Genomic DNA, 23,407 nt, shown 5'->3' with positions numbered 1-23,407 from the left:
AAAGCTGCAAAATTATTGTTTCATAAGATCTTAGTGGTATGAGAAATAAGAAACCAGAGAGTTTTAAATTTTTTGAAATTTTATTTTAAATTCATATACATGGTTGAGTTCTATCTGCATGTCCCTGCTGATGAAAGACAGAGAGCCGGGTGCAGTGGCTCACATCTATAATCCCAGCACTTTGGGAGGCCTAGGTGGGTGGATCACAAGGTCAGGAGTTCAAGACCAGCCTGACCAACATGGTGAAACCCTGTCTCTACTAAAAATACAAAAATTAGCCAGGCGTGGTGGTGCACGCCTGTAATCCCAGCTACTCAGGAGACTGAGGCAGGAGAATTGCCTGAGCCGAGGAGGTGGAGGTAGCAGTGAGCTGAGATTGTGCCATTGTACTCCAGCCTGCATGACAAAGAATGAGACTCCATCTCAAGAAAGAAGGAGCAAAATATATGAAAATCAAAGGGTTGGCTTCTACTGAGGCTTTTGGACAAATACTGAATAATGTGTGATGTAAGTTAGGTAAAACATGGTACTTTTCATATCACTGAATCTCCTTGCTCTTTTTTTTTTTCCAGAGTACTTAGCAACCCTTACTATAGATAAATGGAAGCTACTTATAATATTCTTTTATCCTCTTTATTTTTGGTTTAATTATTTTCTTAAGAATCCATTTTCAATTTTTGTACCTAAATTTAAATTCCACCTGACTGACAGGCAGCCAGCATTCCCTTTTGGCAATGTTGCTGTGTCATAAACAAGATAAGGAATGGAGATTAGCTGGAATGAACATTTAGAATAGATGTTATCTTCACACCTCTGATCTCCTTTGGGCACAACCCATTTAAGTATAAATATGTATGTTTATAGCTGCTTTCGTTTCTAGAGTGCTAGATCCTATCACTGTAGCAAGTCCAGGAGTAACAGTTGAAGGTTCATTTGAAAAAATTTGGTCTTCTTATGCACTTCAGCTGAGTAGGAGGAAAAGCCAAATCACTTCTTCCCTGAGCGAGCATTCATAGGTCTCCATCTCTGTGATCACACGGAGTCATTATGTAGCAGTTGGCTCTGATACGCTTGCACAGACACAAATTGAGTCCGACAGGACTGATGTCTTCTGGACTCTGCTGTCATTTGAAATGCTGGCATGAGGATGGGAGCAGTGAAAGCGGGAGGAGGGGGATGGGGAGGGGAGAGCTGATTCCTTTAGCACTTTTCCTAGGAACTTTTGAGATTTTTAACATTTGATAGCTGTGAACTGCTTGAGAAGTTGTTTTTCAGAGGAAATTGATAACAATAGCTGATTTGGAACAGCTGGCTAACTTCTGGATTCAAGAAATTTTCCAATGTACAACTTGCTTCTTCATGTCACCTGTCACCCATTTTTTTTTTTTAAAGAGGCTAATAATAGAAGATTCCTCTCTTTCTTTTTAGTTTTATCTTTCCTGCATTCAAACTGCTAATGAGTAGTAATAAAAAAGATAATACCTTTAAAAAATTTTTTGTTCTCACGCTGAAGCTCAGTTTCAGAAAAGACATACCATGGTATCTGTATTACAGTTATTTTTAAAGTACAAGTTATTTTAGTGGATTAGGTTATTTCTGGATATCTCTAGTATTTCCTGTCAAAAATTTTGTATATGTTTCAAATATTTCAGTATAAAAAAATTAAAGGTATGCAGTTTCATTTTGCAAATGACTACTGATAGTCATTTTCAAATTTTTTCTGCAGTGATAGAGGATGCAATAGGATGTGATCTACTCTCTCTTTTTAAATTTTTCATTAAGAGTGTACTCTGTATAAGAGTCTATGCTAGATTTATTGAGGGTTCTATAGGTACAATTATTTAACACGTGAAGAATCATACTTCAAATGATTGCTTGGAGCCAGTCAGTCACTGGCTTCCTTCTTAATTCCTACCAGGACCACCATTACTCTTAAATCTTGTATCACTTCTCACCTGGAACTCTTGCTGTGGCCTAATAGCATTCTCTAAATCATCCGTGGTCCAGTTGTCAGTTAATCTTTCCAAAGCCTAGTTCCATGTTGTTCCTCTGCTCTGAAACATTAAATAGCTCTTTTTGTAGTTTGCCGAGTAAAGGCCATTTGACTTAGATCACCATCCAAGGCTCTCTGTGACCTACTTTTTTTTTTTTTTTTAAAGTCTGAATCTTTTTTTTTTTTGTTTGAGAATAAGTCTCACTTGTCACCCAGGCTGGAATGCAGTGGCAGGACCTTGGCTCACCAAAACCTCCGTCTCCTGGGTTCAAGTGATTCTCCTGCCTCAGCATCCCGAGTTGCTGGGATTACAGGTGTACACCACCAAGCCCGGCTAATTTTTTTTGTATTTTTAGTAGAGATGGAGTTTCACCATGTTGGCCAGGCTGGTCTTGAACTCCTGGCCTCAGGTGATCCTCCTGTCTCGGCTTCCCAAAGTGCTGGAATTACAGGCGTGAGCCACCGTGCCTGACTCTGAACCATTTTCTTTTGTTTCATCTTCTGGTTTTCCTAATAGAAGATAGTTTCCTATGACTTCAACCAGAAGGTTCTCAGAGTGTGATCTCTGGACTAGCAACATCAGCATCTCCCAGGAACATGTAGAAGTGCAAATTTATGCAAATGTGTGACTCAGGCCTGTAATTCTAGCACTTTGGGAGGCCAGGAGTGGTGGCTCATCCCTGTGATCCTAGCACTTTGGGAGGCTGAGGCAGGCAGATCACTTGAGGCCAGGAGTTTGAGACCAGCCTGGCCAACATGGTGAAACCTTGTCTCTACTAAAAGTACAAAAATTAACCAGGCATGGTGGTGGGCACCTGTAATTCCAGCTACTTGGGAGGCTGAGACAGGAGAATCACTTGAACCTGGGAAGCAGTGTTTGCAGTGAGCTGTGATTGTACCACTGCAGTACAACCTGGGTGACAGAGTGAGACTGTCTCAACAACAACAAAAAGCAAATTGTTGAATTATTGGATCCCCACCACAGACCTAGTGACCCACAAACTGTGACGGTGGTACTCACCCATCTGTTCTAAGAAGCCTTCCAGGGGACCCGATGCATGCTGACCTTTGGGAGGCCCTGTTCCAACCAAACCAGGAAACTCACGTTTTCCAAAGGTCCTTTCCCACTGCCCTGCCTTTGCATAGAATTCCTGGAATGCCTTTTCGTCATCTTGTTAAAATCCTGCTTAAACTTCAAGGCCTAGTTTGAGACACTATTTCCATGATGTCAGTCTTGATCCTATCTTTTAAGCATTATCTGGTTTTCCTTCCTGGAACTAATCACTTATTAAATTATACTAGTCATCTGGTATACCTGCTTTATTTTCCCTACTAATCTGGAAACAAAAATAATAGAACCTGACTCATCTTTCTACCTTGAGACTCCTTGTGCTGTCACTCTTGATGCCTTGCACACAGTAGGTGCTCTAAAAATAGTTTATGGCTTCTTGATTTTACGGAGAAGATTGAGGAAATTAAACCATTGCCCAGGAGACATATAAAAATCCTGTTAAATGAAAGAGGCTCATTCTAACTATTGTTTTGACTTATTGATGCCAAACTAGATTTGAACGTTGATGTGTCTTCAGGGAAGAAGCCAAATATGCTAGTGTAAAAAATTCTAACCTCTACTGTTTACCTGGAGAAGTTGAATTAGCCCTGTCATTTCACCTGATGCCAAGAAAGCAGCTTCCATTATTGTGTCAGTAATAGACTTTTATCCTGCACGGAGGAACTTCTCTTAAATCTTTCTCATAGCATTGGTGTGCTTCTTTCCACTGATGTATTTACGTAATGTTTCATAAGAAGTGTCAGTTCTTTTTCAGGTTCTTTGCCCAAAAGGTGGCATAAGCAAAGAATGAAATTCAAGGTGATTGGGCCTAAAATTGGGATTGCGAGAGCTCCCACATAACACAAACCCAGATATCCTAAGACTCCTACATTTTACAAACCAAGTTATTTCCTTCCTAATACAAAGCACGACCATTACAATTTATTGTGTATTGTCAATGGATTGTGTCTGTCATGCTGATTGTGATGGAACCGGAGGGGAGGAGTAAGAAATCTAAACATCTTTGTGTTTTCTTCCTTTTCTTTTCTCTGCCTCCCCCCTTTCAGGCTCTGAAAGTGTTCCAGCTGAAATTTCAGATCGGACAGACTCGCTGCGGCTCCGGAGGCAGTGATTCCAAGCTGCTCGTGCGCGCTGCTGCCAAGCTGCAGGATGGTGCACGTAGCCCGGCTGCTGCTGCTGCTCCTCACTTTCTTCCTCCGCACGGATGCTGAGAGTAAGCCATTCTCCCCTTCTCTAGGGGGCTGTGACCATAATGAGTGGTTTTGTTTGCCGTTGGCACCAGGCTCGGGGCCTCTGAATACATTTCCTTTGGAAGTAAATCCTGAGACACTGTGGGATCCTCCTTGGCTACCAGCCAGCCTTTGAAAGAGATTATTGACGTGACTTCCTCACCATTTCCTCTCCCTTTTAATACCCCTTTTCTTGTGCATCTAACTGCTCCTCCTGTTTATTTATTTTTTTTATACCTCTTATCAGCCTGCTAGCAAAGATATTATGAGACCAAGAATATAACTCAAACAGGTTAACCAGTTGGTGGTGCCAATAAGTAAACATTGTTCAGACTCACTCAAAATTTCTTTATTTTTGTGGATCGTTCCTTGTTTAGAAAAATGCACAATGTCACATTGAGCCTAATTAAACTTCCAAGCCCCTTGTAGCTGTCATAGCAGCTGTTCTAATGTACTGTTTCCGACAGCTGTCGTCGAGTACAGTATTCAAACAAATCAAGCAGAACTGACAACTTTGTGGCTGAATGAAGGGTCTGGAAGTATGAGGAGAATTCTGTGGACTAGAGACACCAAAGTTTGGATTAATGAACTCAATTTATGAAACTGCTATTGTGGTCAGTTAGCTTGACAATAAATGAGAAGATCACGTCTCTTTCCTAATTAGGAAATCATTAGGTCTACCTTGTTTACATGCATTTATTTTCCCATCTGTCCCGCGGCTTTTTGGAAGAGAAAGTACTGGAGAAAGGCATGTCTTGGCCTTGTACTCCCTGACGTGTGGGGTTCCTCGGTAGTGGTTTAGTTCATACGTGAGTTGGCCATTCTCTTTGGGAATCCCCTAGTATCAGCAAAATGTGTAACATCTGCAGTCATTAACGTTTCTCTCCACTGACTATTTCAGTGAGATTAAATTTGATTCATGTTAAGGATGTTTCCAACACAAGGATCCTGTGTCATCTTGGCCCCTTCCTATTAATTGCATTTTGACAAGAAATCCCTCACGAGCCACCAATTGCTTCATTGAAATAGGAGCTCTATTTTCTACAGAGGTATTTTGAAAAGTGAAAGGAATAACATTAATAATAAGATACATATGTAACATGCATGTTTTAAGCACAACATTCTCTGGTTAATAATGTATATAGTTTCCTAATTAGCACTTGGGAGTGTCAATTTAAGGTGAAGCCAAGGAATTTCGATTCTAATGCCAGCAAATAATTAACTGGGAAAAGACCCAAATGTAAGATGTTCTTGTTATTTTAAAGCCTTTTATATCAAAGCTTATTTTAAAGGTGAAATCTAAATTTAGTTTATTAAAGAGAAATTGAGACTATGGTTTTATTATTTTTGTTTGGCTGGAGTGCAAAAGTAAGTTGTTTCACCATTGTTAATTTTTGGCAGAAGTCCATTTAGACCCTGGGAGCCTACTTTAATGTCAGATCATAGCTACAGGGTTTCTTAAAGTTACTAGATATAATTATTGTATGTCCATGAAGTTACCTTTCCAGATAAGCAAAAACGTTCTTCTACTGAGCAGTGCTGCCTTTGCTTAATTCTCTGGTGAAAAGTGGCAGACAGATGTGGAGTTGAGAAAGGAAGACTTTTAAAATTATGTTTGAAAAAACAATCTTTTATGCAGATAACCGTCATCTTACTGGTTTTCTCCTCCGTCTTCCTCTTCTTCATCACACTTCTTACGCTGTGTAGTCTTGCAAAAGAAATCACAAAGGCCGTTGTTAGCAATTTTTAGTTAAGATATTTATCATGCTATATGTTTTGTGATACGAGCTTTCAACCTTAAGATGTCACTTGAAAAAGAATCTACTCTCTCTCACCCTTCCCATTATAGCTAAAAAGAGGAAACAGGCTTCAACTTTGCCAAATCAATTTTGATTAGCTTTGTCCTTGTCTAATCAGCCTCCATGTAGTATATTTTCCTTTTCACAGATTCATTTGGCACTCTTGAATAGCATGTGTATTCTGAAAGTTATTGACGAAAGAGGAAAATTTAACCATATCTTTTAAGGTACATTTTAAAAGAAAAAGGAATATCCATTTGCAATCTACCAGAGGATATTTGTGGTTTGTGAAAGCACATGGTAGAGTTGGAGATATTTCAGTCACTAAAAATGTTTAAAAACAATTGGTAAAATAGGATCCAGATTATAACTTATCAAATACTGTCATTACCTTTTCTTCAAACACTCAAAGATAAAGTTATAAGTAACACTAAAGAAACATTTGATTTATTCACTATCATATAAAGATAATATTTTTCAGGCTTTTATTGCCTACCCAGGCAATAAAATACTACCAGAAATACTGATGTATTTCCTTATGTCTTCATTAGCACATCTGGCCTTCTTTGTTTTCCCTTTTACCTAACTGTGTTTTGTACCGATCCAAAGGATCAAGAGTTATTAACAGTAGCTTGTCAGAGCCATTTTGGAACTCTGAAATAATTTTTTCAAATGTTTGTCCTCCTTTGAAAAAGAAGACTCTATGGGGGTGGGAATGGAAAGAAGCCACTCTAGTTTGCCATGTTAATCTAATGTGCCCAACTCACTCTCTTTGGAAATGATTAACTCCAAAAAGCCTGGGAGTCAGGGTTATAATCTGCTGTATAGAATGTCATAGCAAAGTACTGGGTGTGATGTTGCATTAAGGAGGAGAGCTCTTATGAGCCTTGGTTCAAACCTAGGTTGGAAAATTGTGATAATATCCCTCAGCAGAAAATTATTGTCTTTGCCATTGCCAGTTTAAAATGCCCTATATATCTATCCACTATTATTTTAAAAAGCTAGACGTGTGTTTGTATCTGATTTCTGTTCATTCTGGTGTCTTGAATGGCTCAGATGATTTTGCTTGTTGTTTCTTGAATGCATGTCTGGACAGTAGACCTGTGATCTCAGGGAGAGGCATATGCTACTTCTCTTCGAGCAGCACAAGTAGCTCTTCTTCAGAGCTGGCCAACCAGTTTTGTGGTTTAGGTAGTGCTTCGAGAACCATTCAACTATAACATGCATGCAAATTAAAGATTCATGTAGATTATAGTAATGTAATCCTCAGGTGAATGTTTTTCTTCTGGAGGAGTTTTCATAATAGCTTCTGTTAGTTTGCAATTTACCAGTCTTTAGAAAGGAAAAACTAAATACAGACCAAGAACCAGCTGTTAGCATCTTCTTTGTCAGACCAGTTTCACTCTAACGAAATCATTTGTAGCATACTCTTACATTCTAGACCTGAGTTTACGCTGTGGTCATTATAATTAGACCTGAGTGTTTACGTAATCTCAGAAATAAAACTTTTTTTAAATTATAGAGACACACCGTTGATAATTTAATTCCTCAGATGGTTTAGTTCATCCATTTACTTGTTGCTTTTTGTCATTGTTCCACTTCAGATTGTGAATACTTCCTCATTCTCCTTCCTTATTGTTAAAGAGCCTTGCTGTAGTCACTATATACTCGCAATATATCTGTCCCTTATGGAAACAGTGAGTCCCTCCTCTACCCCCTTTGGTATTATATCACTCTAGCCCATGGAGTTTCTTTATTTCTTTGACATTAGAGCAGAGACTGACATCTGTGTTGCAAGGTAATCATTTGTTACCTTAAGTATTTCCTGATGGGCAGCATAGAGTGATGGTTTAGAGTGTGAACTCTGAAGCCATAGTCTGGTTTTGAAGTCTGGCTGTCATTTGGTAAATCATGCTCAGCCTCAGTTTCCCATCTTTGTCATTTTGATCAGTCGTGCTCTTTGATTCAGTTTTCCTATTTTTAAAATGTGGATGAAAGTGATGGTCATGACATAATACTCCTGGGTTTTGTGAGGATTTACTGAATAAACTCATACATCAGTAGATACATAAAACTCATACATCAGTAGATACCACAAGGTAGGTGTTTCATGAATGTTAGCTGTTATTATATCATTATTCAACAAGATTTAGCAAACGGTTTTATTGAGCACATGTGTGAAGCACTGTGCTAAAGTGTTTTTTTTTGTTTTGTTTTGTTTTTTTAATTTGACCTAGAGATTATCAAAATTTGGATAGTGGATAAGCCAGGTTTTCTTGTAGCAAGTTAAAGTCTCCAGCTTGCTTCTCTGCAAAGTCCTATATGTAAGAGTTCTTATAAACCCTTGCTTCCGTGCATTAAATTGAAGATCAAGAGGGGAAATATAAAGCATATCTGCTTTAGTCAAGTGGTTAAAAAAAAGCTTCTTAGAATTACACATTTAAAATTAATTTGGCTTGGGTAGAATGGATAGTAGAAGGTGTTTCCGCTGTTTGTACGGTTGCCTCTTATATACATTTTGTTGAGCGGTTCACAGGAAGGAACTATAGAAATTTACTGTAGGTAAACACAGTAATACAGTGCCTCTTCAGAAAGCTGAAGGTAGGGGGTGAGCTTGTTGAGAAAGAGAGTGAGTGGCCATTGATATGACCATGAATTATCTTGCAGGAAAAAATTAAAAAAAAAATTTTTTTTGAGACAGTCTCAGGCTGGAGTGCAATGGTGTGATCTCGGCTCACCTCAACTTCCGCCTCCTGGGTTCAAACGATTCTCCTGCCTCAGCCTCCCTGGTAGCTGGGATTACAGGCATGTGCCACCATGCCTGGCTATTTTTTCTCTATTTTTAGTAGAGATGGGGTTTCTCCATATTGGTCAGGCTGGTCTCGAACTCGCAACCTCAGTTGATCCGCCCGCCTCAGCCTCCCAAAGTGCTGGGATTAGAGGCATGAGCCACCATGCCCGGCCCCCAAAATGTTCTTAAGTTAGATTAGGGTGATAGTACTGAGTATAAACATAATATACTAAATAGCATTGAATTGTATGCTTTAAATGGGAAAACTGTATGGTATTTGAATTATATCTCACTAAAGTTATTAAAACAAGGGAAAAAAATAGCCGGTTGTGGTGGCACATACTTGTAGTCCTAGCTACTTGGGAGGTTGACGAGAGAGGACTGCTTGAGCCCAGTTTAAGGCTGTAGTGACCTAGGATGACATCACTGCACTGCAGCCTGTGTGACAGAGAGAGACCCTGTCTCAAAACAAACAAACATACCTAAACCAAAACAAAAAGCAATTTCTGCTTACCCTAGTTCTTTGATTAGAGTCCCTTTAGTATATATAACCTGAAAGTAACCTGTATGTTTACATGATAAACATGTAACCATGTTTATCAATGCCTTCTAAATTAATAGAGATGTGGCAAAATTACTCCCTCTTCCTTCCTCCCCTCACTTTAAAGTAGCTAAATTAGCAACACCCAGCTGCCTGCAGCAAGGAAAGTATTCCAGCTATTTTACCGATCCTGTAGCCTCATTGTGGAGTTTCTGTGGCTTTTTGAATTAATTGCTCCCAGCAGAGCTGTAGCTACCTAGTAAGATTAAGAATATGTCACAAAATCAACACATGTGTACACTTCAAAGCATTTTTTATTGAGTGTAGTAGGACTTGCTTTTTAAAACAATTCCAAAGTATGACCTGTTTGTTATCTCTATTTGGGAATAGGCCCTAAACTCTAAGGATGGAACAATATCAAAAGTATTTGTGAACTAATTCTTATTCTTTGTAATAGTCTGGTGGTATTTGAGTCTACTGTTGTGTGATCTCCTGGTTTTTTTTCCCTTAACATTCTTAACTTCTTTCATTTTCCTCTCATTCAGTTACTATGTACCTGATCTATTGCTTTTTTCTTTTCCCTTTCTTTTTTGAGACAGGGTCTGGCTCTACTGCCCAGGCTGGATTAGTGCAGTGGCACAATCTTTGCTCACTGCAGCGTCCACTTCCTGGGCTCAAGTCATCCTCTCACCTCAGCTTCCTTAGTAGCTGGGACTATAGGCACGCACCACCATGCTTGGCTAATCTTTTTTTTTTTTTTTTTGAGATGGAGTCTCACTCTGTCACCGAGGCTGGGGTGCAGTGGTACCGTGTCGGCTCACTGCAACCTCCATCTCCTGGGTTCAAGCAATTCTCCTGCTTCAGCCTCCCAAGTAGCTGGGATTACAGGTGCCCACCACCACACCTAGCTAGTTTATATATATGTGTGTGTGTGTGTGTATACATATATGTGTATATATGTGTGTGTGTATATATACATATATACATACATACACACACACACATATATACATATATATATATTTAGTAGAGACCGAGTTTCTCCATGTTGGCCAGTCTGGTCTCGAACTCCTGACTTCAGGTGATCCACCCGCCTCAGCCTCCCAAAGTGCTGGGATTATAGTCGTGAGCCACCGTACCCGGCCTTCTTGGCTAATTTTTGTATTTTTTTGTAGAGATGGGTTTTACCATCTTGCCCAGGCTGGTCTTGGACTCCTGAACTCAAGTGTTCTGCCAGCCTCAGCTTCTCAAAGTGCTGGGAGTATAGTCTTGAGCCAGCACACCCGGCTGTACCTGACCCATTTCAAGTAACCTTGACTTACTTGGGAGCCTCATCCCCTCTTGCCCACATAGATGTGTTTCTTGTTAATTCAGAAACTCCAAGCCAGCCTCTGTTTTGAAGTGAAGAATTAAAGGTAAAAGTCCTGTGATTGGATGGAGATGCCCCTTTAGAACCAGTTCTTTAACCTGTAATTAATATTTTATTTTTTCTTCAGTTTGCTTTAGCTTCACTTACTTCTTCACCAAACGTACGTGTGAATGTGTGTGTGTGTGTGTCTGTCTGCTATATGGAAAGCTCTGTGTGAAGTGGTTGGAATATAAAAATTTTAAACAGTGTGGACCTATACCAGCCTATAATCTATCTTCAGAATTCATAGCTAGTGTTTAGGATGCTCTCAAGCAATCTTCTCAGACTTTCTCTCCAGGCAGTAAGTAATGCATAAGTAATGCATAAAGAATGTGGACCCTATAGTAGAGTGCTTGTGTTCAAATCCTGCCTCTGCTGCATAATTACTGTGACCACAGGCAGGGTACAAATCTCTATCTGTCTCTCATCTGTAAAATGAAGATAAATATAGCACACACTTGATATAGTTATCATAAGGACTAAGGAAATAACTGTTTGTAAAGCATTTTGAATAATAGGATTAAATATTCACTAAATGTTATTAGTTGCTATCATGCCTTTTTTTTTTCTCATTAGCTTGTATCATTTCCAAATTAGAAGCATCTATGTTTAGATCTCTGTTGGCATATATTATCCCATTAACTTCACAATTTGAGCAGAATCTTTTAAAAATGTCAGTATGTATATTTACATACATTTATGATTTCAGAGGACATTGACTGATTGGTTCATTCATGTCTTTCATTTATAAATGTTTATTGGACACATTTCCTGTGCCAAGCATTGAGGTAACTACTGAGGATAAAATGTGGAGAGAAAACAATATGATCCCTGCCCCTGAAAAGCTTAAACTCTAGTTGCATAGCCAAATATTTCACATTAATTTTTAAAATTTACATTTTCTAACAGTAACAAGTATAAGGGAAGAAAATAGGCAGCCAAGTGGCTCATCTGTTCTGAAAAGTAATACACAGCTTTCCTGAGGGAGTGATTTAGTTTTTCTATTTTGAAATAATTTTTATGCTTAAAAGACGTTACAAAAATCATACAAGAATTTCCCGTGTAGCTTTCATTCAGTTTTCCTAATATTAACGTATTACATAATCACAGTACATTATCAAAACCAGGAAGTTAACTTTTGCACAATACTGTTAACTATATGTGTTATTTGGATTTTACCAGTTTTTAAATGCACTTATTTTTAGCTATTATTATTTATTTTGGAGATAGGGTCTCACTCTCTTATCCAGGCTGGAGTGCAGTGATGCGATCTTGGCTCACTGCAACCTCGACCTCCGGGGCTTGGGTGATTCTCCCACTTCAGCATCACTAGTAGCTGGGATTACTGGCACATGCCATCACATCCAGCTAATTTTTGTATTTGTTTTAGAGACGGGGTTTCCTCAAGTTGCCCAGGCTGGTCTCAGAATCCTGGGCTCAAGCTCTCCACCCACCTTGGCCTCCCAAAGTGCTGGAATTACAGGCATGATAAAAATAAGTGCACCTGGCTAAGTGGTGGAGACTGGCTAAGACAAGGCTTCCTAAACCTTGTTCAAAGTCTTGGTTTTTATTCTATGAACTGCAGGAATCACTGAGTTATTTTTAAGCTGCTATAGGAAGACATTTACATTGTTAAAAATCAATGAGGCTGCATGGTGGAAAAATGCTTGGAGGGAGGCCAGCCAGAGCGGCCTTGAGATCTGTTAAGAGGCTGGTTGGAAGTTACGGAGAAGATTTGCTACAAGGAACTGGGGTGATAGAGGTTAAGGAGGCTAGCCTGCTTGACATTTAAAAACATTTTTTTAAATTGACTTTTGTGAAGAAGGATTGTTCTAAAACTTGAACCACCAACAGATTGTTAAAGTTTCGAGTGAAGGACAAAACCAAGTTAAGGGAGCTAAAGTGTATTCAATACCTTGTAAGTAATCCTTTGTTTTTAACATGGCGTTTTATAAATTCCCCCCAAATTTATCTTTACTCATTCTTGTAATTTCACTTTTTAATCATGAAGTTCAGACAGTTTTATTTAAACTCATCTTTTTGTTAATATCTGTTAAAAATGTGGAATCCAGAATCAGTTTAAAACTAAATGAAGTTCAGTGCCTCACTACAAAAGACATTACAATTTAGCTTTGTTCTCTCACAAAAGTTTTAAATTCACTGCACAATTAGTGATAGGTTTGCAAAAGTCAACATAGTACTGTGGCAGTTATTTATAATCACTACAGTTATTAAATCTGACTTTAAGATACACTAAGTACTTGTATCTTCAGGTTAAAAAATAGCACACAGTCTATTACTTTTAAGCTAAAAGTACACAAAGTATAACAAATCTACTAAACCAAGGACTTTTTCTTTCTTAGTTTTTTTTTTTGTGTGTTAAGACAAATATATAAAGAAACATATACTTAAACCTTTTTAAGATGCTTATAAAGGAGGGAGAGAAAAATAAAATGCCATTGTTTGTCACTAAAAAAAGTCATTTAAACCTTTAACCTACAGTGATTTTAGGTTGATGCAAACTCCTCTAATATCTGTATTTATCTTTTAAAACAAATTTAAATAACATTTCATTTAAAAGTAATAATACTTTTCATTTAACACATGACTACTGTGTTATACTTTTAGCATTTAACACATGACTACTACCTCCAATAAGCCAGATCCAGATTCCTGTTGCCACAGAATTTATATTCTAGTTGGGATGTTGTGGAGAAAGGAGAAGTACAGCAAGCCATGGCTGTGGGCAACAAGTCACTGAACGGTGTGACTTTGGAGAGTGATAAATGCTGCAAAGATCTTAAAACAGCACAATGTAATATGAGAGTGAAAGAGAATATGAAGGGAGAGGATAGGACTTGCTTTTGTTTGTCAAATGTCAAGGAAGGTGTTGCTGAGTGAGATACAACACTTGAGCCGAAGAATGCGAAGGGTCTAGCTATGAAAAAAATTGAGTTCAGAGTATCCAGGCAGATAGGGAGTGACTGTAAAGACCTTAGTGCAAGGAGGAGCCTAGTGTGTTCAAAGGACAAAATAAGGTCCAGGAGACAGATCATGGGGCCCTGGAGGTCTTATAAAGAGTTTGTATTGCTGGGCTAGGTATTAAGAATCTGTGTAGGGAAACAGATATATTATTGGGACATCTATTTATGAACCTTGAGTTGGGTACTACTGTTCTCTACTAGAACAAAATGTATATATATTTTTCTACAAATAGTGCATTGAAAGTTTGGTACAACCTCCTAATCAAGTTATAAACTCACTGTCTAAACAGCTTAACTGAAATTTTCTTTGCACCAGCCAATATAGACTTAGAACACCAAAGACTTTGGTAAATAAAAGCACAAATGTCTGCTTTTAGCTCGTTATCTCTGGCCAGTTTTTTTTTTCTTTTCTTTAAAGCAGATGATAGTTTTACATTGGAAAGCTGTGATTAAGTCTACACTTTCCTTCATCAATATCCATAGCTGCAAGATAGTGAAGGTGGGTACATTCGTAAAGTAAGGCTGTAATTGGAGGGTGATGGTCGACATAGAATTGCAGGGAAGAGAGGAACTTCAATAGGGCTTTTCCCTGTATGTTTCCATTTTGTCAAAATTACAGCAATAGGATTCCTAAGTGATTTGTAGGTTGGAGTCCCTATATAGATTAAAGCTTTTAAATAAAATATTTCCTGGTAAACTTCTTCCATTTAAGAAAAAAAAAACCCTTTATTGTTTATATGATTTAACATATTTGGATTTGTTTTAAGACCAATGGGAGTGTAAGGTAATACATAAAATGATTATGAAACCATAACTTAAATGTTTTATCTAAAATAGTAGATGGTGTTAGTAACCAGATTTGCCTTAAATAATGGCTCCCTTGCCTACCAGGAGCAATTTTCTCAGTTCTCCTGGGAGGGGAGTTGAGAATAGGTAGGAGAATTCTGACCCTTTGGTGATGCTCATAGCTCTCACAGGTTCCTATGATATTTAAATAAGATCTTGAATGTGAAGTCCTGTGAGGTTCAGTTTTCATTCCTTTCTGTCTCTCTCCACACACACACACACACACACACACACACACACACACACACGGAGTAATACTCAATATATGGAGAAATCAGCTGTTTAACATTTTTGACCTATTGAGATGATTTTTCATATCAAGGAATTCTACCCAGAAAGGAGCTTACAGCCCAGTTGTGACAACCAGATGATCTGTCAACATTGAGAACTGTCCCCTGGGGGCAAAATCACCCAGCTGGGAAGTGCTGATGTTGCTTGTGAAAGCTTTGGAACAGAACGTTGGAGCAGAGGTTAGGAGAGATAGGTGCTGCCCTTCTAATTAATATGGGATTTAGAAGGGAGAAATTTTATTAGAAATGTGATAGACCTTTCACAAGCCCTTGAAATCAGCTGTGCGAATTGGGAAAGAGAAATCGTAGTTCTGTGTGTATCTGTAAAACCAGAAGCAGATTGCCTTATCACTTTATGTCTCCGTTTTTGTTGTCTGGAGTACTAGATGATAACTATAGGATTGCTGTAAAGATGAAAGCAGGTTAACCAATGTAAGGTGTTTAGTACTATGCCTGGCACATAGTAAATGCTAAATAAACATTAGCCATTATGATGATATTAACTATTTGATGATATATTACTTTTGTTAATATTTTATTTTCTATCAATAAAATGAATTTTATCTTACACAGTGATTGTGATACCTCTCACTTGAATACTTGAATGATGATTTAAACACTTTATCTTCTTTTTTTTTTTGAAACGGAATCTCAGTCGTCCAGACTGGAGTGCAGTGGCACGATCCTGGGTCACTGCAAACCTCTGGCTCCCGGGTTCAAGCGATTCTTGTGCCTCAGCCTCTCGAGTAGCTAGGATTACAGGCATGTGCCAACATGCCTGGCTAATTTTTGTATTATTAGTAAGGACGGGATTTTGCCACGTTGGGGAAGCTAGTCTCGAACTCCTGACTTCAGGTGATCCCCCTGCCTCGTCTTCCCAAAGTGTTGGGATAACAGGCGTGAGCCACCACGCCCGGCCAATTTAAACACTTTATCTTCTTAATCTCATTTGTTCCTGAAAATTCTAAGAGTAGGCAACATAACTTTTATCCTCCTCACTTCTCAGATTAAAAAAAAATCAAAGGGTCAGAGTAGATGACCTGCCTAGAGCAAAAAGGTGAATAGGTGATGGGGAAGGACCTAGAACACACTCTCATGATTCCCTGTCCAGAGAAGAGGCAGAACAGCTGAAAAGAGCTCAAAATGCACAGCAGCCAGAGGGCCCAAGCGATGCCATTGAGCATCAGGCCCAGAGTCACCCAGGTTCATTGTAATTCCTACGCCCCTCAATGATAGTTATCTTGAGGCCCTAGAGTCATGGAGGAAAGTTATGTCATAGTCACAACTTACACACTGTGTAAGAATTGAGAAGCACCTAATGGCTTTTAGAATGGCTTCTGTCCAATTTCAATTAAAAAAAAAAACACACACACATCAATTTGGAAAATTTTGATTTCTGTGTGACTAGCGTTTCATTGTAAAATGATTTCCATTTTTTTATTAGGCTTTCTTATTCTTATTTGTCAGTTTGATTATAAATTGTCAGCAGTAAGGTATGCTTTCAAGATTTTGTCATTATAATCGTGCTGTCACTCTACTCATCATCATGGTATGTAAATTGGAAATCATGGCCAAAATATTTTACAGTTCTACTCTAGTCAAGGTGTAGTCCGTTTCCCCACTCCTTGAATGTGGGTTAGTCCCCTGACTGGCTTTGATCAGTAATAGAAGGGTTCAGGAATGATAGTGTACCAGCTCTGGGCCTGGCCCTTCAGCAGCCTGGAAGCTTCTACTTGAACTCTCTGGCATATTGAGTCATCATAGCAAGATGCCCAGCTGCCTTGCTGAATGGACCCCACGGAAAGAGAGAAATACTCAGCCAGCCCACACCTGTTGCAGCTGTCCCAGGTGAGGAGCCAGATACACGAGCCAAGCCATCTTGGCATTCCAGCCAGAGTCCATCCTCTTCTTCATGACTGTAAGCCATGTGAGTGACTATATGGGAGATGGAGTTTAGAAATTTCTAGCTGAGGCCTGGAGGGAAGAATCATGCACAAAGAAATCTTTGCCTTAAGCCATTTTTGAAGGGGTTTATAACACAGCAATAAATAACCGAAACACATAGTGATTATTATCAAAATGAAGCACCTACCAGCTTGAGGAACAATCTTAGACCTGCAGTTTCCTCTGGAACTGTAACACAGATGGTGTTTTAAATGCAAGGTTTTGTTTCTTTCTTTCTTTTCTTTTCTTTTTTTTTTTAAGAGTAAATGAACACATTGATATACATTAGCTAAAGCCCTACTTGGGGCTAACATTTTAAAAGGCTTATACTTTTGCATACCTTTTGATCAGAGTTCAGCAAATGCTTTCTGTAAAGGGCTATATGGTAAGTATTGTTGGCTTTGCGGGTCTCTATCACAGCTGTTCAACTCTGCCACTGTAACAAGAAAGTAGCCACAGCCAATTCAAAATAAATGGGTAAAACAGTGTTCCAATAAAACTTTATTTAAAAATACGTGCAATGGGCCAGATTGTTCAAGAATCCTAGTTTGACCACCCCTACTTTTGACTTTACTCACCTACAACTCCTCATCAAACAGGGGAAGGTAAAGAATATCAGCAGAGGACCTTGTTTTAACCTGATGAGGTTAGTTAAAGGGAAGAAATTAGTTTGATTAGCCTCCTTTATCACTTTGTTTTGTTAGTAATGTTTATTGGGATCAGATTAATTAGAAGAAATAAGTTCAAGGAGCACATCTCTTGATAAACATAGATGTCTAATGGCACTTAACCTTTAAAATTTATGCAGAGAAAGCTTTACATGTTATTGCTCTTTATGTCTTTTGGGGGTGCTTCAGGTATTCAGCTGTTAGTGCCATTTCAAATTACGAAGTCCTGAAAAATGAATAATTTATCAGCTGAGGGGTAGTTTTCATTGCACAGTGTGCCTGACACTTGGAGCTATGAAAATCTTAAATAAGAGGAAAAAAGGGCCGGAAAGTGTTACCTTTGCTGGGAAAGTTGTAAGGGGTCTGTGAAGAAACAGTTTGTAATCATGGATATCGAAGCCTGAGCTTGGGTTTCATAAAGGCAAATAAAAGCACAAAAGTCATGGTGAATTTGGTCACATTATAGGTACTTCTGGTATAGATATACTGTGTACCATTTTGGTGCTTATAAATCAAAAGCAAAGTAAAACTAATGAGAAAACACCATTGATCCAGCAGCAAATGCCCAGAAATAACACTACGCTCCATCATGCCAGCAAACTGGAAAGCTTTTGTGGGAGGTGGGAAGGAGAAGATTTGGAATTGGAATCCCTGGCTCACATGGGAAAATTTAAGAACCGACTGAATGGTTTGTCCTGGCAGTAAATAGGAGGCACACGTTTCTGCAGATGTAGGAAGGGCATACCTATATTCTTGTAAGGACTGAGGTTGTTTAGAATTGTGTGGAGAAGGCAGACTAATTAGATTAAACAAAACTCTTGCCTTAATATGAAGGAAAATGACTATAGTGAAGTCTCTTCAACTATGGAGTAAAATCTCAAGGGAAAGAGTGAGAGCCCCACAGTGTGACTCATTTGCTGTAAGCAGCAGAAAGCACTGTGGAGAACTACTGTTTCTGAAATAATCAAAACTACATCAGAAAAGGGATATAAAAAGACTATTTAGCAGCTGAACAACACATAATTCTTTTTCATTTCAATTGTTCTGATTTGCAGTGAGAGGGAAACAGAAGGGGTATTATGATAATTGTAATAAAACAATTACTTGTATTCTGGGATCTATTTTCTCTGGAGAGCTTGTAGTTTAACAAATGAATCTGACACCCCTATTGGGCAGGGAATAATTGGCTTAAATCCCTTTGGTGTATTTACTCAGGCCACTAGATTCCTTTTTATAGCCTAAAGAAAGCTTTAACAAATTATGATCACCAACATTTTGCTAGCCCAAAAAGTGCTTTCTGATTTTCCAGCTTTACAAACATTCTCCCCTTCTCCCTTTCTCACTTCATAGCTTTGCCTTTGAGGCCTCACCTCCTCTTCCAGGTCCACCTTTTTCTGCTATCTTCATCCATTCTTATTTAGTGCTCTCTGTTGCAGGCATTTGAGGTGTAAGGAAGATACAGCCAAGTCACTGCTGTCAGACTAGTGGCAAAGGTAATAAAAAGATAATCACAATAAAGGGAATTCAGTGCAGGAAGTAGATGTATGCACAGGATGCTACAAGGAGGAAGTTCCTTACTGGAATTTATAGGGAATGTTCATAGGTGTGCTGGAGACAGAGAAATTGTGGAGGGCATTAAGGCAAAGCTAATGATCTTGGAACTTGCCTGGTAAAACAGTGATTCTCAACTTGGTAACACATCAGAATCACTTGGAATAGAATGTAGACATGTAGGCCCCACACCAACTAAATTAATAAAAACATATGAAAGTTAGGATCAGCCATAGGTAATTTTAAAAATGCCCCTCAGTTTATTCTCAGGTGAGGCTGAGTATTACAAATTACTAGGGAAGCCAGTGAAAGTTTTAAACTGGGAAGTGTTGTGGCCTGACTTGGATTTTCAGTAGGCACTGGCAGCTATGTGGAGGATGCATTGGAAGACCAGTTAGGAGACTGCTGTGAAATCAAATAGAATGAGGGTCCTGAGGGTTTGAACTGTGTTTTTGAATATAGGATACCAAAGGACCCTATACAGAACTTATTCAAGTGGTAGAATTTGCAGGATGTTATGATGAGTTGACTTTATAAGTACTTGATGAGTCATAGAAGAGACAGCCAGGGAGGATGAGAAGTAGGTTGGAGGTGATACAGTTTGTGTATTTCTCTTCCATCCCTGCTTCTCCCCACAACACACCTAATGCGCATTGATATGGTTTTTGGAAGATATCCTAGTTTTCATATGTTACTTTTAGATGTATTTGTCTAAACTTACTTTCTTTCATTCTTTTTTGAGACAGGGACACACTTTGTCACCCAGGATGGGGTACAGGTAAAATCTCAGCTCACTGCAACCTCTGCCTTCTGGGCTCAAGCAGTCCTGCCACCCCATCAGCCTCCCCAGTAACTGGGATTGCAGGCACATGCCACCATGCCTGGTTAGTTTTTTGTATTTTTTTGTAGACATGGGGTTCTGCCATGTTGTCTAGGCTGGTCTTGAACCCTTGGACTTAAGCTGTTTGCTCCCCTCAGCCTCTCAGAGTGCCCAGCCTAAAATTTTCAATTCTCAGACAAGTTTATTTATTCATCTCAGATTCCACCTCAACCCCAACCCCTCACATTCCAATACTGGGCCTTCCATACAGCCAGGGGTAACACAGATGCCCACCGTGACCAGGAAAGTAAAATTCATGATTGAGGTAGGCCATTTCAGCTGTTTGGAAAGTTTGTGGTGTATCTCTTGAGGGAAGCAGCCACCCATCCTCTTCTCATTTGGGAGTGCATGCTCCAGATCTTTTGATTTTCCTAGTGAAGCTTAAAATCTACGTTTATATGTGACGTATTGGCTTGAATTACAAATCATTAAGTAACAATAATACTGAGGCTAAAGGAAGTACATCTTTGAGATGGATCTTATCTGCGACCACAGGCTTTCAGTCTCTGTGTAGGGCCTCTAGAAATTTGTAGAATTGAAATGAATAAAATTTCTCAATACCGGCCGTTTCCAGCCATTTCTGTGCTTAACAATAGGAAATGTAAGAAGGAACTGGCAGCCAACATTTGGGCTGATTCTGTTTGTGTAAAGTGAATTAGAGAATGGATTCTATTACCTGGTATCTTACACTAAAATGTAAAGCAGAAGGACAAATTTGAAGTACTTTAACCACAATTACGATTTGGGATGATGAATTATTCTTTTAAATCCTTTGGTTCTCCTTGTAGGTGCTAACAATGCCAGCTACCTTAGGTAGCTCCTCCTAGCCCAAGGCTGGGAGAGAAGTTCCCTCCCCCGTCTTCTGGTTTCATCCATCCTCTGGAGTCAAGTTATTAGATTATTAGGTTGGTGCAAAAGTAATCGCGGTTTTTGCAATTAAATAGCTTGGTTGCCAGAGCTCCTTTTTTATCTTAGAGACTGCTGTGGCTACCCAATGTGAAGCCACAGACCTGCTAAGGCTGAAGAGCAGGTAAACAGTAGTTCAGCCAGTGAATTAGCATTTCAAAGGCCAGTGCTCCGAAGGGCACTGCCCATGTGAGTGGCTAAGTAGAAGCAGGAATTTACTGATACTGTAATGTCTGTGTACTATTTCTGTGAAAATGACTTTTGAATTGTCTGAAGGTTAAACATTTGATGCTAAAACTTTAAACTCATCTATCTTGCTGTAATTCTCTCTAGACTGTACCTTGCCTGTCTCAATATTAAAGAGATCAAATGAAACATGATTGTTGCTTGATCATTGTGGTGACACTAATTAGGAATATCAGTTTATGTTTTTCTCTCATGTTAAGATGCCCTGTGGAAAGACTGTGGTAGATAGCTGGCCTCCCTGTTGCATTTTTTGTAGGTCCGTATATGTTTTATAATTTTAATTAGAAGAAATATGGTATGGTGGGAAGAACATTGGTTTTTAAATAAAATGATCTGAGTTCACATCCTGTATTTTGCTATTTACTGGATAAGTGTTCTTGGGCAAGTTTGTTAACCTCTCTGAGCATATGTATTTTTAAATTTTATACAGCTTCTATATATTCTGTACCTACTGCCTGCCAGCATATCGCTGGGTGCTGGTGGTATGATGGCAAAATGGGAACAGGTAGGGTCTGTAGCTTCCAGGCTAATCTTAGATTGCTTATCTGTGAAATGGGTGTGAGAACCCCATCCTGCAGTTGTTCTGTGAGAATTAACTGTGATAATGTGTGTGAGGTCCTGGCAGTGATTGGAGGCTCATAATTGGTCAATGTAGCTGTAGGATTTGCTTTTTCTACTGAGCTTAGTTGATAACACCTTCTAATTTGCTACCTTAAATTTACACCAGCTATTTTTTTTTTTTTTTCTCCCATAGATCTTTTCTGCATTCACATTTTAACTCACAGATACTGTTCAGGTCCTGAAAGTGTGAGCTTCCTCTCTTTCTTCTTGAATGTTTTATATATATGGTCCTTAAGCAATTCACTCATTTCAGAGATATTCTTTTTATTCTAGGCTTTTGAGATACAACAGTGACCAAGACAGACAAAAAAAAAAAAAAAATCTTCCACCATGAAGGTCACATTCTAGGGGGCTCTAAATTATGAAGTAGAACAATAAATATAACAAACAATCCGAATGATAAATAGGAAAGTATATTATGTGTTCAAAGGTGACCTAAGTATTATGGATGGAGAAAGACCAGAGTAAGGGAAATCAGGATAGTGTGTGTTGGGGGTGGGTAGGGGTTCAGATGTGATTTAAAATTGGGTAGTCAGGTCAGTGAGAAGGTGACATTTAAGCAAAGATTTGAAAGAGGTGGGGAAGTTAGCCATGGGGAGGAGTATTCCAGGCCAGGAAAACAGCCAGTCCAAAGACCCTAGGGCACGACCTTGCCTGGCAGATTCTAGGAATAGCAAGGGGAATGAATGGAGGAAATATAAAGGATTAGGAAAAAAACTCTTGTACAGAGATCCTATAATGGGGAGGTATTCTACTGCGCACCAAGCCCCTCTGGAGGTCAGGCTTCCTGGAAGCAACGGGAATATTTAGGAGTTTGCTAGTGATGTTGGGATTTAAGATCCAACAGGCAGAAAAAACAGCTTGTACCAAGGCTCAAAGGAATATAGTGTCTGCAAAGGGCAGAATAAAGGAGGCTGTGATGGAAGAAAAAAAAAAAAAAACCCAATAAGCTGTTAAAGGGGAAAGGTAAATATGATTATATTTGTGCTTTGTTAGGATTACTCTGATTACAATGTGGAAAATAATCATTGCTCTTGATGGCACTGATAACTGAGACACAAAAATTTTCTCCTGAAGTGATGGAAGTCCAAGAACAAGTAGATCATTTACATCATCTCTTTAAGTTTGTGGCCCACTTCTCATCTGATCCACCTTAGGCTTTAAACGTAGGGCTGTTATTCATTGATATGGCCAATAGTAAATTTCCTACCAGGATACTCTGACTTGTAGCATTCTGATAGGATTAATTGATTCAAAGCCTGAAATTGAGTCACTGTGTACCAGACAGGTCAGGCCTCACTCATTCTCACCATAGTCCTCCAAGTTATGTGTAGTGGATAAAGATTTTAAGTGGACCATTGGAGACTCAGTTGAAGAGCAAACTGGATACCAAATTTCAGATCAAATGTTTGACCCTGAAATGCTGGCACTAACAGTTATGCAGGAGAAGTTGTGTTTTGTTATTGTTGTTGTTGCTGTTAAGTCTTTTTAATCCTCTCAAATTCCGTTTTATAAATAAAAAGCACACACACATACCTAGGTTCCTAAGATTTTTATTATGAGATTTGTAACATATTGAAGAATCAGGTTGGGCGCGGTGGCTCACACCTGTAATTCTAGCACTTTGGGAGACGGAGG

The 23,407-nt window shown here is 38.9% G+C and overlaps 1 protein-coding gene across 7 annotated transcripts in view; it reads left to right on the top strand.

Annotated features, from left to right (window-relative positions):
* Nucleotides 1-4,108: 4,108 nt before the first annotated feature.
* PTPRD (protein tyrosine phosphatase, receptor type, D) overlaps nucleotides 4,109-23,407 on the top strand; it is a 462,557-nt gene continuing 443,258 nt past the window's right edge. For all 7 annotated transcript variants that reach the window (XM_011969903.1, XM_011969901.1, XM_011969904.1 and 4 more), the window contains exon 1: nucleotides 4,109-4,278. In XM_011969903.1, the coding sequence (XP_011825293.1) occupies nucleotides 4,215-4,278 (64 nt within the window). In that variant the 5' untranslated portion in view covers nucleotides 4,109-4,214. The remainder of the gene's footprint in view (nucleotides 4,279-23,407) is intronic.

Source organism: Mandrillus leucophaeus, unplaced genomic scaffold (assembly GCF_000951045.1).
Source record: "Mandrillus leucophaeus isolate KB7577 unplaced genomic scaffold, Mleu.le_1.0 Scaffold92, whole genome shotgun sequence".
Lineage (NCBI taxonomy): Eukaryota > Metazoa > Chordata > Mammalia > Primates > Cercopithecidae > Mandrillus > Mandrillus leucophaeus.
This window is presented reverse-complemented; position numbering and strand designations above follow the sequence as displayed.